General features: G+C 41.6%; 1 protein-coding gene across 1 annotated transcript; it reads right to left on the bottom strand.

Annotated features, from left to right (window-relative positions):
- Positions 1-1,605: 1,605 nt before the first annotated feature.
- On the bottom strand, positions 1,606-8,583 carry LOC311108026 (proline-rich nuclear receptor coactivator 1-like). Its single transcript, XM_084150663.1, has 2 exons — positions 7,750-8,583; positions 1,606-3,243 (listed from the first exon to the last, which is right to left on the bottom strand). The coding sequence occupies exons 1-2, from the start codon at positions 8,086-8,088 to the stop codon at positions 2,770-2,772; spliced, it is 813 nt and encodes a 270-aa protein (XP_084006789.1). The 5' UTR covers positions 8,089-8,583; the 3' UTR covers positions 1,606-2,769.
- Positions 8,584-16,951: the final 8,368 nt, after the last annotated feature.

Genomic DNA, 16,951 nt, shown 5'->3' with positions numbered 1-16,951 from the left:
AAACAAAAAAAACATGCATTTTTTTTTTTGCATGATCTTTGAAATGCAAGAGAAAGGCCAGACAGTGATGTAGGATTCTAGATGTAATTTAGATGTTGTCCACAAGATAGAAGCAGTGTGTGTGCAAAGTTTCAGACTGATCCAGTGAAGAATTACATCACTACACAATATTTTGTATCAAGTCTGCCAATAGATTTCCCAAATGTGCCGAATTGGTAAATGTATACATTTTCATGTACATAACTATAGAGAACATACACAAATGCTATGGTAATAAAAAATGAAAGTTTACACACTCCCAGGAATGTCATACATGACGGATCATTAGCTTCCCTACAGAAAAGACACTAACCTTCACACCTCTAGATGGCCGGGCAGGGTGGGTGTGGAGCCAGAGACAGCAGTGGTGTTAAACTTTAGAACCCAGTTCCTACATTTGAATATAAAATGGATTTATCAAACAAAACTACACTACATTTTATCTTTGGGACGCTCAGGATGACAAATCAGAGCAAGATTACTGAATATAAGTACATTATTTACCTTCAGAGGTGAATGTATCAAAGCAGTTGCAGTGATAAAAGTGTTTTGTTGTTGTGCACTATCCTCAAACAATAGCATGGTATTTTTTCACTGTAATAGCAACTGTAAATTGGACACCGCAGGTAGATTAACAAGACTTTAAGCTTTCTGCCCATATAAGACATGTCTATGTCCCGGAAGGTTGGCTGTTTACAAGGCCATTTTTGTCACACATGGCATACTGAGCTGCAACTGTCTGGTCTAGGGACACCGATCCCATAGAGGCTTAAACAAGATTAGCTTTAAAACCAGATTTCTCTGTTTATTTTCTCTTTCATGAGATACAATCAGTTGTTTACATTATTTCTTGTTTTGTAACGTTTTTTTTGCTTGAAAAAATATATATTTACAATTATTTTTAAACTGGATTAATATCATACATTGTAAATTATATTTACATTATATATTTTGTTTAAAGGAAAATCAATGACTTCCCATTGTTCACCCCCTCCTTGTTTCATTGGTTCTTAAATTGGTCAACGTCTATTAGCTCTTTCAAACGAAATCCTTGTGCAAAAATATAAGCCTTTGTGTTTCATCCCCCCCCCACTTCCATAGAACTGGAGTTGTCTGGGGGGAAAGGAGGGTAGCCATCAGGTTGTTGGGAAGCCACCGGAGTACTGGCAAGTTTTAGTGGGTCGAATTCATTAACTTTCTTTCGAGCGGACCGTTTTGCTGCTGGACCCATTGCTGCACCCCTGCCCAGTCATGTGAAATCCATAGATTTGGCCATTGTGAATTTTTTATTTGACTGATTTCCTTATATCAACTGTAACTTAGTCAAATTTTTGAAATTGTTGCGTTTATATTTTAGTTTGCTGCTGGTTAATTTCTTTGTTGTGTAAGTTATTTATCCACAACCACTACAATCAATGCTGAAACTAGAGTACTAGTTCTCTGATGTATAATATATTACTAGAGTAATAAACCAATGAACTTGTGGGGAGACTGACAGGCATTGTGAAGTCTGACATTTTAGCATTTTCAACTTGTGAAGGCGAATGGTAACAGACAGACAACATATAGGGGGTAGCCAATATTTTAATGTGAATTTAGATATGAAATGCATCATAAAATTTAAAAAACAGTTCTAATTGCAATGTGAGTGTATTGCTTTAAGATGTATACAAATTTAGTCACTGGACTAAAATAACTTTTTGAACATTTGCAAAAAAAATGTGTAAGTCTTTGGTACAGTAATACAATTTCATCATTTGTGTGTGACACTGAGTGAAGGTACAAGAATTAGCAGCTGCCTAGCTCCAGAGGGAAGGGGTCAAAGGTGTTACATAATAATAAAGATAATGTCACTCTAAATGATCATACATCTTACTTCCGGTAAACATTCTCAGTGCTTTAGATGGAACACAACACTGGTGATCAGGGGGCAAATGAAAGGCATATGAAAGACAAAACCAAAACTCTAAGAAAACATAACAGAAACGTGTCAGTGCTAGAGATTCAAAACAAAGGGCGCTCAGTCAGTGCTGAATGTCTGTTGCCTGCAGCGGCAGTTGTCCTCCTCGTCGGAGGGGGAATTCTTGATTTTGAGACTCACATTTGTCACTCCATCTTCTTAATCTCGTCCACCCAGGTGGCTCCCTCTGTCGTTGAGCCTAGGGCCGAGGTTACCGTGTTCTAGACCATCCTTCCAGAGAGTTCCCTGAAGATTGTGGGTCCTCCCTGCAGTGCATTCAGGGCAATAGCAGTCACAACTGGTGGGCCGAGGTTCACAGAACCCCAAACATTCACACAACTCTATGCTTGCCACTATGGGGACCCGTGTTGGTTCAGTCAGTCTTGTGCAAATTGGTAAGAAAATCTCTTACGTTTAATGCGGCCTATTATTGGAACAGTAAAATAGTGCACCAGCTCAAGGTGAACATCTTTTTTTAGGCTTCAGTAACAAAACTATACTTTCTGTTAAAATAACATGAAAAATATACACTTATATTACATGTTTACAGTATATACATTTACACAAGTTCATAAAAAATCCCCACAAAAACAAGGCCGCTTGCTCAAAACAACATGTGAAATTGTATTACAGATCAAAAACTCATTACATTCTGTTGCTGTTAAGTTATAGTTCCAGTTCTTTCAGAGTCCAAATTCTTCAGTGCCAAATTTCTTGTCATTGATCAGGTAAAGAAGGATCCTTTTGACAAGATTTTCCATCCATTGAGATCATGGTTTATCTTGAACCTTCAGCAGAGACTTCAAATGAAAAGTAATTTGCTCTCGGCTGTGGTCGGAATGTTGGGGGGCAGTCTCGCCGACCCAATGACTGGGTGGTTTGGGCAGGACACTTGGAGATGGGGGCTCGCTGAATTTAGCTCCAGCATAGATCTTCTCTCCGTCTTTGAGCTCATCCTCAGGTACAAGCTCAGCTGGGGATACATTCACGATCTTGACATTGTCAACTGAGTTGAAGGGATTCTTCTCCTCTCTACGGAGGAGCTGGAAGGGAGCAGAATTGGGCTTCGGGTGGCAGCTGTTGTCATTTTTCTGTACTGAGGGAGCATTGCAAGGTGCATTAACGTGCCTGCTCCTTCGGGTGTTGAGATTTTGGGCAGCTTGATCGAGTCTATGGAGGTTGTGGACAGACTGGTCACCTGGTGTTGTGGCCCTCTCCACTCTCCCACTTTTTGACTTCAGCAGCTGGGAGGAAAGAGAAACAAACGTTACAATCTCACACTGTCAGAACCATTCTAACTGTTACGCAAATAGTTTCTACTTTGACTGCTCTGAAGAACACTTGAGGAAACATTTCCAGTTCCACCTCATCTGTTGTTGGTGTCAATGCAATATGTAAACATCTCAGGAACTGGCACATCGCCAGCATCGTTGAAATCCTTCATAACAAGTAACCTAAATACCTGTAGCACATCTCCTCAGGTCAACCTTTAATAAACATTGATTGTACATAGTGTATCAAATTCCTATGTCAACAGGGCTGCTTTCAGTACGGAAAAATGGTGCGCAACATTCAATTAAACCCAAACAGTTCTGAATGACAACTTGAAAAACATGGAGGAGTTTTGAACAGTCAACATGGCCACTGCCCTTTAAAATATGTCAGTCATTGCTTGAAGCCACACCCACCAAAGGTACCATAGTCTGTTCAAGAACGCAGGGGAGAGTTCAGTTCGATTAAACATTTGCTACGTTGCGTAACGGATTGTACTGACCAACAAGTTTCCCCAAAACGTTCAACATTCTTTGAGGTATGTTTGATCCGTTTGGTGGGTGTGGCTCGAAGCAATGAGTGACGTATATATGCTGACAGCATTCCCCAACCCAAGCAGTTTTTTTTTTTTTAAACCGGTCATTTCTTTTTATTAGGATCTCTTTTAGTCCTCATTTGGACTAATCTTCCAAGAGTAATTAAACATTAAAATACAATTTATAATACAATCACATTTTCACATATAACACACTGTTACAAACAGACATAACACTGACATATTGACCAGATAAATACTCAGTCTGAAAATATAGATTGATTCCTTCATCTACCATAGTCCTGCACAACCTTCCACCTTATTATATTTAAAATGGTTGTAAAGTATTGCTAGAATTTATATATTGAAATGTTTCTGGTCTGCTCAGATAAATTATTCAATTTCTTTATTGCTCTAAATCGAAATGTTATTTTGCCTATTTCTCTTTTCTGTCTGGATAACACAGATGGTGGACAATCTATTCCTAGTATTTACTGAATGTTTGTCTCTTACCAACTGAATAAAATGGCGCCGGAGAAGATGGCTGCCGTTTTACAGCCCTCTAACCAATTGTACTATTATGTGTGTTTTTCCGCGTTATTTGTAATTTATTTTGTCCATAATGTTTCTGCCATCGTCTCTTATAACCAAAAAAAGCTTCTGGATATCAGGACAGCGATTACTCACCTCGTATTGGACAAATAATTTTTCTTCAACGAGGCGGCCGCGAAGGATATCCTACAGACACCCGACAAGGCCCAAATCCCCGTCATTCGCATGAGGAAGAGACTGAGATATCGTGGACGTAGGTCGGGGTGCCTTGTAAGGATCAGATGGCGAGCGAGTAAACTGCCGCTCCCATCAATCCTATTAGCCAATCTTCAATCATTGGAAAATAAATTGGATGACCTAAGATTACGGTTATCCTACCAATGGGACATTAAAAACTGTAATATCTTATGTTTCACCGAGTCCTGGCTGAACGACGACATGGATAACATACAGCTAGCGGGCTATACGCTACATCAGCAGGATAGAACGGCTGACTCCGGTAAGACAAGGGGTGGCGGTCTGTGTATATTTGTAAACAACAGCTGGTGCACAAAATCAAATACTAAGGAAGTCTCGAGGGTTTGCTCGCCTGAGGTAGAGTATCTTATGATAAGCTGTAGACCACACTATTTACCAAGAGAGTTTTCATCTATATTTTTCATAGCTGTCTATTTACCACCACAAACCAATGCTGGCATTAAGACTGCACTGAATGAGCTGTATAAGGCCATAAGTCAACAGGAAAACGCTCATCCAGAGGCAGCGCTCCTAGTGGCCGGGGACTTTAATGCAGGGAAACTTAAATCCGTTCTACCTCATTTCTACCAGCATGTTAAATGTGCAACCAGAGGGGAAAAAAAAAAACTCTAGACCACCTTTACTCCACACACAGAGACGCATACAAAGCTCTCCCTCGCCCTCCATTTGGCAAATCTGACCATAACTCTATCCTCCTGATTCCTGCTTATAAGCAAAAACTAAAGCAGGAAGCACCAGTGACTCGGTTAATAAAAAAGTGGTCAGATGACGCAGATGCTAAGCTACAGGACTGTTTTGCTAGCACAGACTGGAACATGTTCCGGGATTCTTCAGATAGCATTGAGGAGTACACCACATCAGTCAATGGCTTCATCAATAAGTGCATCGATGATGTCGTCCCCACAGTGACCGTACGTACATACCCCAACCAGAAGCCATGGATTACAGGAAACATCCGCACTGAGCTAAAGGGTAGAGCTGCCGCTTTCAAGGAGCGGGACTCTAACCCGGACGCTTATAAGAAATCCCGCTATGCCCTCCGACGAACCATCAAACAGGCAAAGAGTCAATACAGGACTAAGATTGAATCGTACTACAACGGCTCTGACGCTCGTCTGATGTGGCAGGGCTTGAAAACTATTACATACTACAAAGGGAAGCACAGCCGCGAGCTTCCCAGTGACACAAGCCTACCAGACGAGCTAAACCACTTCTATGCTCGCTTCGAGGCAAGCAACACTGAAGCATGCATGAGAGCACCAGCTGTTCCGGATGACTATGTGATCACGCTCTCCGTAGCCGATGTGAGTAAGACTTAAGCAGGTCAACATTCACAAGGCCGCAGGGCCAGACGGATTACCAGGACGTGTACTCCGAGCATGTGCTGACCAACTGGCAAGTGTCTTCACTGACATTTTCAACATGTCCCTGACTGAGTCTGTAATACCAACATGTTTCAAGCAGACCACCATAGTCCCCGTGCCCAAGGACACTAAGATAACCTGCCTAAATGACTACCGACCCGTAGCACTGACGTCTGTAGCCATGAAGTGCTTTGAAAGGCTGGTCATGGCTCACATCAAGACCATTATCCCAGAAACCCTAGACCCACTCCAATTTGCATACCGTCCCAACAGATCCACAGATGATGCAATCTCTATTGCACTCCACACTGCCCTTTCCCACCTGGACAAGAGGAACACCTACGTGAGAATGCTATTCATTGACTACAGCTCAGCATTCAACACCATAGTGCCCTCAAAGCTCATCACTAAGCTAAGGATCCTGGGACTAAACACCTCCCTCTGCAACTGGATCCTGGACTTCCTGACGGGCCGCCCCCAGGTGGTAAGGGTAGGTAACAACACACCAAGACAGTCGTGAAGAGGGCACGACAAAGCCTATTCCCCCTCAGGAGACTGAAAAGATTTGGCATGGGTCCTCAGATCCTCAAAAATTCTACATCTGCACCGTCGAGAGCATCCTGACTGGTTGCATCACCGCCTGGTATGGCAACTGCTTGGCCTCCGACCGCAAGGCACTACAGAGGTTAGTGCGTACGGCCCAGTACATCACTGGGGCCAAGCTTCCTGCCATCCAGGACCTCTATACCAGGCGGTGTCAGAGGAAGGCCCTCAAAATTGTCAAAGACTCCAGCCACCCTAGTCATAGACTGTTCTCTCTGCTACCGCACGGCAAGCAGTACCGGAGTGCCATGTCTAGGTCCAAAAGACTTCTCAACAGCTTCTACCCCCAAGCCATAAGACTCCTGAACAGCTAATCATGGCTACCCGGACTATTTGCACTGCCCCCCCACCCCATGTTTTTACGCTGCTGCTACTCTGTTAATTATTTATGCATAGTCACTTTAACTCTACCCACATGTACATATTACTTCAACTACCTCAACTAGCCGGTGCCCCCGCACATTGACTCTGCACCGGTACCCCCCTGTATATATAGCCTCCATACTGTCATTTTATTTTACTTCTGCTCTTTTTCTCAACACTTTTTTGTTGTTGTTTTATTTTACTTTTTTATTTAAAATAAATGCACTGTTGGTTAAGGGCTGTAAGTAAGCATTTCACTGTAATGACTGCACCTGTTGTATTCGACGCATTTGGCCAATAAAATTTGATTTGGAATACTGTTGTGAATGGAGTTGTCATTCACCTAGTGCAGGGTTTCCCAAACTCGGTCCAGGGGCCCCCTCGGTGCACGTTTTGGTTTGTGCCTAGAGTTACACAGCTGATTCAAATAACCAACTCATCATCAAGCTTTGATTACTTAAATCAGCTTTGTAGTACTGGGGGAAAAACCAAAACACGTGCACCCGGGGGGGACCCTGACCTAGCGAGTACACTATTTTACAATTGGGTCGTGGGCTGAAGATCAATGTGCAAATTCAGAATAAAGTAAAGGGGGAAAAGACTCCATCCATCACACTGCTTCAAGCGAATTGGTGTCAAGTTGCATAATGCGTGTGTTGTTTATAAGGATAAAAACAGCATAATGTTTATAAGGATAAAAACAGCATAATGTTTTACTAACAATGGACAAAGAAATAACCACATGTACAAGCATAGAATACGAACGAAAACCATCTACTTCACTAAATTAACTGAATATATACCTCTTTCTTTGTCCCCTGCTTAATATGGTGACGGGTCAGCACAGTCGCCTGGGTCCGGTTGGTCGCGAGCTCGGCACTTGGGGCTTTCGGAGCTGCGACGTTGTTGTTGATGTCTGCAAGACGCGTGGGGTTGTTTCTCAGCGTTTTTTGGTGCGGTTGCTGGTGTGTCCGCTGCAACCCTGACGTTGTTGAACGCAATTTTCTGCCACCTTTCTTCAACAGTGCTTGCCTTGTTTTGCCTAGGCTTGCCCCGACGTGGTGGGAAGTCAAAATTGATGGCTTATTGTTTTCAACGTTGTCCAGATTTGGTTCAATATGACTTAGTGATTCGCCCAACATGACTTCAAAGTGGAGAGGGAGGACACATCAACGATACTAGCAAATCGTTCTAAAATATAAACTAGGCTAACTTTAACCTGCTAGCCAACGACGTTAGTTCACCTCACTACTACTACTACAACAACAATCGACAACAGCTAGCTAACACGACGACGTTATCTAGTACATAGTAGATGGTGGAACTAAAGTATGTCCGAAAACCTCGATGCAGATAGATTGCAGTGGGTTTTTGATCAATTGAAGAAGAGTCCAACGATGTTGATGGCGTAATCTTATTGTAACTAGAAGCACGGTCTTCGAGATGGCGTAGAAGCGATGGAAATGGCGCAGGACAACTTCCTGATTGTATTTCAGGGGAAGCTGAAACACACGCCCACTTATTTCCAAACAAAGGAGATGAGAGCAACACGATTTTAACGCCGTAAATCACGTTAATTGCTAATAGAATAACAAAATGCCATTAAAGTTTATTTATAAGTCAACGCGAATGCGTGCTCCGTGAAAAGGTAGAAGCAGTGTATAAATAAATCATTGGTTTCGAAAGCCGGAAATTGCAGATCTCCCATGTTCGAAATGACGTCATGTATGTTGTCATTCTCATGATCGGTACTTTCCAACATGGAGAGGCAATTGCCGCATTCAACAACTGGGAACTCGGAAAATACGAGGTCAAATCAGTGGACGTCAGTGATATTCAGGTCGGAAAGACGGAGCTCTAGAAAGAGGCCCGAGTTCCCGAGTTGGAAATCCAAGTTGGATGACCATTCAAATCGATTTTTCCAGTCGGACCTCGTTTTTTTCCGAGTTGCCAGTCGTTTTGAAGGCACTGAAGTCGGAAGTCGGAGATTTCCGAGTTCCCCATGCCGCGTTCAAAACAACTGGGAAGTTGGAAATCTCCGACTTCAGTGGCTATTCGACACCATCAGCTACTATCAAATCAACAAAACATTGACAGTATCCCACAACTGGTTAGCCACTATTGGCTTAAAAAGCCCCAAAAACCTAACACAAAATCTGCCAATTAATTTCCAGCGATATTGCCCATGTCTGTCTTTGTGGTGCGTGCATTTGTATATCACTCTGTGTCTAGCCAGCCAGTTGTTGTGATAACCATCTTGTGGGTTTCCCCAAAACCTTCTTAATTAAATGTTGACTGCAAAGTAGGTTTACCTGGCAGAAGTAGGCCTATATCATGAGGAAATATATAATTTGTATCTATTTGCCATGAAATGAGCAGCAGCAGTACAGAACCATTGCTAGACCTGCACGTTGGACAGCACATTCCTAATTAAAGGGGAATTACACAAAAACAATTATAATTTGTTAGCTTTCTTCCAGACCAAAACAAAAACGTATTCTGATGTGATTTAAGCATTGACATGGACTCAGAACATCCAATTTCGGAAAAAGTAAAAGTCTGACGCCTCAATTTTGGAAAATATAAAACAGAATTTGGGGGAAAATCCCAGATTTCATAGGCTCCCCTTAGAGTTGTTTCTTAACCATTATTTTACCAGGTATATTGACAGAAAACATTGTGAACTATTTTCTCTTGTACAATAAGGACCAGGGGAAGAGTTGCAGGGGAGAGGAGAAGAGAAGAATGTGCCTATTTGAAGGCTAGAAAAAAGTGAGTAGCTCGCGAACTGTTTCATTTTTTAGAAACAAGCTCTCATGCTAGAAAAGGTTGGACTCCTGGGCTACACTATCTAGCTACTTCCATCTCCTTACTGCTCCAAACGGGAGTGAAGGACGCTAGTGCGCTCAGTGTTGTTGTGTTGCCGGCTTGCAGCGCAAACTCTCCCCATTGAGCAGTGTAGACTGCAGGCCTATCACGGTGACTACAAGTTATTTTATCTGTATTCTATATAGGCTGCTATCCTACTCGAAATAAAATCAAGTGGGATGGAACAAATTGGAGATGGTGTCCAAATACAGTTTGTGACATATACTACAAGTTATTTCTCCTTCGCCCATAGAAATAAATCTCACTTTCATTTACAAGTTTTAACCAGAGCCATTTCTTGCCAGCAGGACGACTGACTGAACCGAATAAATTCGTTTCCACACTCGATTCTCAGCTGCGTAACATACATAATCGATTTGAGCACCAGGCGTATCGGTATAGCCCAGGGATCATCAACTAGATTCAGCCGCAGGCTGATTTTTTTATTGGGCGGATGGTCAGGTGTCTGGAACATAATTACAAATAATTTGTAGACTGCAAATTGACTGCAAGAAGCCCAAATATATATAATATTTGACTAAAACAACATATTAGGGTTGTGGATTCGATTCCCACGGGGGGCAAGTATGAAAAATAAAATACAAAATAATGTATGCACTCACTAACTGTAAGTCGCTCTGGATAAGAACGTCTGCTAAATGACTAAAATGTAAAATGTACACAAAATACCCAATAATGACAAAGTGAAAACATGTTTTTAGAATTTTTAGCGAATTTATTGAAAATGAAATACAGAAATATCTCATTTGCTTAAGTAGTCACACCCCTGAGTCAATACTTTGTAGAAGCACCTTTGGCGGCAATTACAGCTGTGAGTCTTTTTGAGTACATCTCTAAGAGCTTTTACAACAGCTGGATTGTACATGATTTGCCTATTATTCTTTAAAAAATTATTCAAGCTTGTCAAGTTGATTGTTGATCATTCCTTAACAGCCATTTTCATGTCTTGCCATAAATTTCAAGCCGATTTCAGTCAAAACTGTAACTAGGCCACTCAGGAACATTCAATGTTGTCTTGGTAAGCAACTCCAGTGTAGATTTGCCTTGTGTTTTATACTGAACAAAAATGTAAACGCAACATGTAAAGTGATGGTCCCATGTTTAATGAGATGAAATAAAAGAGGCCAGACATTTTCCATACCCACAAAAAGCTTATTTCTCTCAAATTTTGGGCACAAATTTGTGTACATCCCTGTTAGTGAGCATTTATCCTTTGCCAATATAATCCATCCACCTGACAGGTGTGGCATATCAAGAAGCTGATTAAACAGCATGATTTAACAGGTGCACCTTGTGCTGGGGACACTCTAAAATGTGCAGTTTTGTCACACAACACAATGCCACAGATGTGTAAAGTTTTGAGGGAGCGTGGAATTGGCATGGTGACTGCAGGAATGTCCCCCTGAGCTGTTGTCAGAGAATTTAATGTTCATTTCTTTACTATAAGCTGCCTCCAACATCGTTTTAGAGAATTTGGAATTTGGTTTTCTTCCTCTCCGGCAACTGAGTTAGGAAGGACGCCTGTATCTTTGTAGTGATTGGGTGTATTGATACACCATCCAAAGGCGAATTAATAACTTCACCATGCTCAAAGGGATATTCAGCGTCTGCTTTTTTATATATTGTATTTATCTATCAATCGGTGCCCTTCTTTGTGTTGGCATTGAACAACCTCCCTGGTCTTTATGGTTGAATCTGTGCTTGAATTTCACTACTTGATTGAGGGACCTTACAGATAATTGTATGTGTGAGGTACAGAGATGACGGAGTCATTAAAAAAACATGTTAACCACTATTATTATTGAGAACCCTCCCTTTCCAACATTGCATGTACAAGCCTTCGAGTATGGTGGCCAGAGGGGATCTATCTGTCTGTCTTTCTTTCTGCCTCTGTCTGTGTAACGCAGCAATATAATGATGTTCATTACACAGGGAGATGTTTTCCAGACACACATTATTGTTTTGTTTTCCTCATGTGTTTGTACTCTGATCCAGGCAGCGAGGACAGTTTTAATATTCAGATCACACTGAGGGAGGTCTTTCAAGCTGTTGCTGAGCTCTTGTACGTGACCTGCTTGCCTGGTTGGAGCCGCTGCATCAAATCTGCATGGCAACAGCTGCAGTCTGTGTTGCTAGGGGAAAGTCTCATCACATGAACAGACCCTCTAGCATGTAATTGGTCATCCTGATCAACATTTTCTTCTCTTCATTTTTATTTTCACACACACACACAGAGGCTACGTAAAGATGTATAAGATTTGGATGCAGTCTGATGTATTTGATCTCATACACATCTTATACACTCCTTTTTCCTGATTGTCCTACATAGAATATGTCATGTGCATATTTGTACTCTCACTATATGTGTAACAACATGCTTGATAGTCTTTCCTGGTTGAGGGTTGAAGATTGACTACTTCTCTTCTAGTCTTTTTGAGAAACATTTGGCTGTGTTTACACAGTTCAGATCTTTTTCCCACTAATTGGTCTTTTGACCAATCCCATCAGATCTTTTCACGTCAGATTTTTTTCAGAGCTGATCTGATTGGTCAAAAGGCGAATTAGTAAAAAAATATCAGAATTGGGCTGCCTGTGTAAACGCAGGTCTTGGGTTTCTTACCGGGAGCCAAACCGAAAACGGATTTAATGAGTCGCTCAGTAATGTATAGAGCCATGTCATCGAGGAATGCACTGCCACAAGAGGCTACTCAGGCAAAAAGCAAGTTTAGCTTTAATAAAAAAACACATTGTATCACAGCGCCTTTCCTCTTTCTAAAGATCTAATTTAACTGTACTGTATATAAGTATATTAATATGTACAGTGGGGAGAACAAGTATTTGATACACTGCCGATTTTGCAGGTTTTCCTACTTACAAAGCATGTAGAGGTCTGTAATTCTTATCATAGGTACACTTCAACTGTGAGAGATGGAATAATTGTATGATTTTTAAGTAATTAATTTGCATTTTATTGCATGACATAAGTATTTGATTACCTACCAACCAGTAAGAATTCTGGCTCTCACAGACCTGTTAGTTTTTCTTTAAGAAGCCCTCCTGTTCTCCACTCATTACCTGTATTAACTGCACCTGTTTGAACTCGTTACCTGTATAAAAGACACCTGTCCACACACTCAATCAAACAGACTCCAACCTCTCCACAATGGCCAAGACCAGAGCGCTGTGTAAGGACATCAGGGTTAAAATTGTAGACCTGCACAAGGCTGGGATGGGCTACAGGACAATAGGCAAGCAGCTTGGTGAGAAGGCAACAACTGTTGGCGCAATTATTAGAAAATGGAAGAAGTTCAAGATGACGGTCAATCACCCTCGGTCTGGGGCTCCATGCAAGATCTCACCTCGTGGGGCATCAATGATCATGAGGAAGGTGAGGGATCAGCCCAGAACTACACGGCAGGACCTGGTCAATGACCTGAAGAGAGCTGGGACCACAGTCTCAAAGAAAACCATTAGTAACACACTACGTCGTCATGGATTAAAATCCTGCAGCGCACGCAAGGTCCCCCTGCTCAAGCCAGCGCATGTCCAGGCCCGTCTGAAGTTTGCCAATGACCATCTGGATGATCCAGAGGAGGAATGGGAGAAGGTCATGTGGTCTGATGAGACAAAAATAGAGCTTTTTGGTCTAAACTCCACTCGCCGTGTTTGGAGGAAGAAGAAGGATGAGTACAACCCCAAGAACACCATCCCAACCGTGAAGCATGGAGGTGGAAAAATCATTATTTGGGGATGCTTTTCTGCAAAGGGGACAGGACGACTGCACCGTATTGAGGGGAGGATGGAAGGGGCCATGTATCGCGAGATCTTGGCCAACAACCTCCTTCCCTCAGTAAGAGCATTGAAGATGGGTCATGGCTGGGTCTTCCAGCATGACAACGACCCGAAACACACAGCCAGGGCAACTAAGGAGTGGCTCCGTAAGAAGCATCTCAAGGTCCTGGAGTGGCCTAGCCAGTCTCCAGACCTGAACCCAATAGAAAATCTTTGGAGGGAGTTGAAAGTCCGTATTGCCCAGCGACAGCCCCGAAACCTGAAGGATCTGGAGAAGGTCTGTATGGAGGAGTGGGCCAAAATCCCTGCTGCAGTGTGTGCAAACCTGGTCAAGACCTACAGGAAACATATGATCTCTGTAATTGCAAACAAAGGTTTCTGTACCAAATATTAAGTTCTGCTTTTCTGATGTATCAAATACTTACAGTGGGGAAAAAAAGTATTTAGTCAGCCACCAATTGTGCAAGTTCTCCCACTTAAAAAGATGAGAGAGGCCTGTAATTTTCATCATAGGTACACGTCAACGATGACAGACAAATTGAGAAAAAAAAATCCAGAAAATCACATTGTAGGATTTTTTATGAATTTATTTGCAAATTATGGTGGAAAATAAGTATTTGGTCACCTACAAACAAGCAAGATTTCTGGCTCTCACAAACCTGTAACTTCTTCCTTAAGAGGCTCCTCTGTCCTCCACTCGTTACCTGTATTAATGGCACCTGTTTGAACTTGTTATCAGTATAAAAGACACCTGTCCACAACCTCAAACAGTCACACTCCAAACTCCACTATGGCCAAGACCAAAGAGCTGTCAAAGGACACCAGAAACAAAATTGTAGACCTGCACCAGGCTGGGAAGACTGAATCTGCAATAGGTAAGCAGCTTGGTTTGAAAAAATCAACTGTGGGAGCAATTATTAGGAAATGGAAGACATACAAGACCACTGATAATCTCCCTCGATCTGGGGCTCCACGCAAGATCTCACCCCGTGGGGTCAAAATGATCACAAGAACGGTGAGCAAAAATCCCTGAACCACACGGGGGGACCTAGTGAATGACCTGCAGAGAGCTGGGACCAAAGTAACAAAGCCTACCATCAGTAACACACTACGCCACCAGGGACTCAAATACTGCAGTGCAGGCGTGTCCCCCTGCTTAAGCCAGTACATGTCCAGGCCCATCTGAAGTTTGCTAGAGTGCATTTGGATGATCCAGAAGAGGATTGGGAGAATGTCATATGGTCAGATGAAACCAAAATATAACTTTTTGGTAAAAACTCAACTCGTCATGTTTGGAGGACAAAGAATGCTGAGTTGCATCCAAAGAACACCATACCTACTGTGAAGCATGGGGGTGGAAACATCATGCTTTGGGGCTGTTTTTCTGCAAAGGGACCAGGACGACTGATCCGTGTAAAGGAAAGAATGAATGGTACCATGTATCGTGAGATTTTGAGTGAAAACCTCCTTCCATCAGCAAGGGCATTGAAGATGAAACGTGGCTGGGTCTTTCAGCATGACAATGATCCCAAACACACTGCCCGGGCAATGAAGGAGTGGCTTCGTAAGAAGCATTTCAAGGTCCTGGACTGGCCTAGCCAGTCTCCAGATCTCAACCCCATAGAAAATCTTTGGAGGGAGTTCAAAGTCCGTGTTGCCCAGCGACAGCCCCAAAACATCACTGCTCTAGAGGACATCTGCATGGAGGAATGGGCCAAAATACCAGCAACAGTGTGTGAAAACCTTGTGAAGACTTACAGAAAACGTTTGACCTGTGTCATTGCCAACAAAGGGTATATAACAAAGTATTGAGAAACTTTTGTTATTGACCAAATACTTATTTTCCACCATAATTTGCAAATAAATTCACAAAAAATCCTACAATGTGATTTTCAGGATTTTTTTTTCTCATTTTGTCTGTCATAGTTGACGTGTACATATGATGAAAATTACAGGCCTCTCTCATCTTTTTAAGTGGGAGAACTTGCACAATTGGTGGCTGACTAAATACTTTTTTTCCCCACTGTATGTCATGCAATAAAATGCAAATGAATTACTTAAAAATCATACAATGTGATTTTCTGGATTTTTGTTTTAGATTCCGTCTCTCACAGTTGAAGTGTACCTATGATAAAAATTACAGACCTCTACATGCTTTGTAAGTAGGAAAACCTGCAAAATCGGCAGTGTATCAAATACTTGTTCTCCCCACTGTATATATTAATATAGTGTGTAAATAGTATTTTTGTTGTCTTTTGGTGTCTTGATATATATCATTCTTGTTTTATTTTTAATTGAATGTCATATTATCTTATGTTGTTCTTGTCTGCAACTGTTCTGTACTCTGTTCTGTATTTTATGTTTTATGTGGACCCCAGGAAGAGTAGCTGCTGCATGTGGACATATTTAAAAGAGATCTTAAAACACACCTTTTGAGCCTTTCTTTTCCTTAGGATGCTTTTTTAGTCTTTCTGTTTTTATTGTTATTCTTTAGTTTTTTATCCTCTAATGTTTATGTTGTAAATATTTTTGTTTTTATTTTCATTGTTTTTTATTTAGCGCATTGCGTTGCATTCATGTCTGAAATGTGCTATATAAATAAAGCTTGATTTGATTTGATGTGCAACAGCTCATGTGGATCCTAATAAACCTAAAACTACCTATGTTCTATGAGCATGTGGACTACCACACTATTGCACTCAGGTGAGCAACATTACAAGGTCAGACATTGCTACATCTGTACCTGTCATGAGTTTGGTAGTGATATGATATGGGCAGAATATCTTATTTACTTCAATAAAAGTATGCATTGAATGGATCAGAGATGTGGTATTGGAATTCCTTTCATATGGCAATCAGTACTCACATTCCTAAACATATGATATGAACGTAGCATAATAGGCTGCATTTACACAGGAAGCCCAATTCTGATATTTTTCCCACTAATTGGTCTTTTGACCAATCACATCAGATCTTTTCATATCAGATCTTTTTCAGGGCTGATCTGATTGGTCAAAAGACCAATTGGTGAGAAAAATATCAGAATTGTGCTGCCTGTGTAAACACAGCAATAGAGAGCTGCATGTAGGAGGAGGCATGTAAAGAACCTACCTAAAACAGGGAACATTGTTGGAAAGCAGCGGATTGACATTATTGCATCCAAAGGGTGAAAAGAACGAGCAATCAGGTGGGCAGGCAATTAAGAGACACATTTCAACCTATAAAACATCTATGTTGTCTCTTAGAAACAAGATGTTATGACAGACAGAGCATCTCTCCACATTACTGTCTTGTCTCAGGTGTCTGCAAGCAAAATGTGATGAG

Source organism: Coregonus lavaretus (assembly GCF_964263955.1).
Source record: "Coregonus lavaretus genome assembly, chromosome: 33".
NCBI classification, from domain to species: Eukaryota; Metazoa; Chordata; class Actinopteri; order Salmoniformes; family Salmonidae; genus Coregonus; species Coregonus lavaretus.
This window is presented reverse-complemented; position numbering and strand designations above follow the sequence as displayed.

Excerpts from the sequence above, each read along its gene's own strand:
- LOC311108026 (XM_084150663.1), bottom strand. The coding sequence starts at position 8,088 with ATGTTGGGCGAATCACTAAGTCATATTGAACCAAATCTGGACAACGTT. Across the intron at positions 3,244-7,749 it reads AGCAGGGGACAAAGAAAGAG|CTGCTGAAGTCAAAAAGTGG; the intron begins GTATATATTCAG and ends CTTTCCTCCCAG.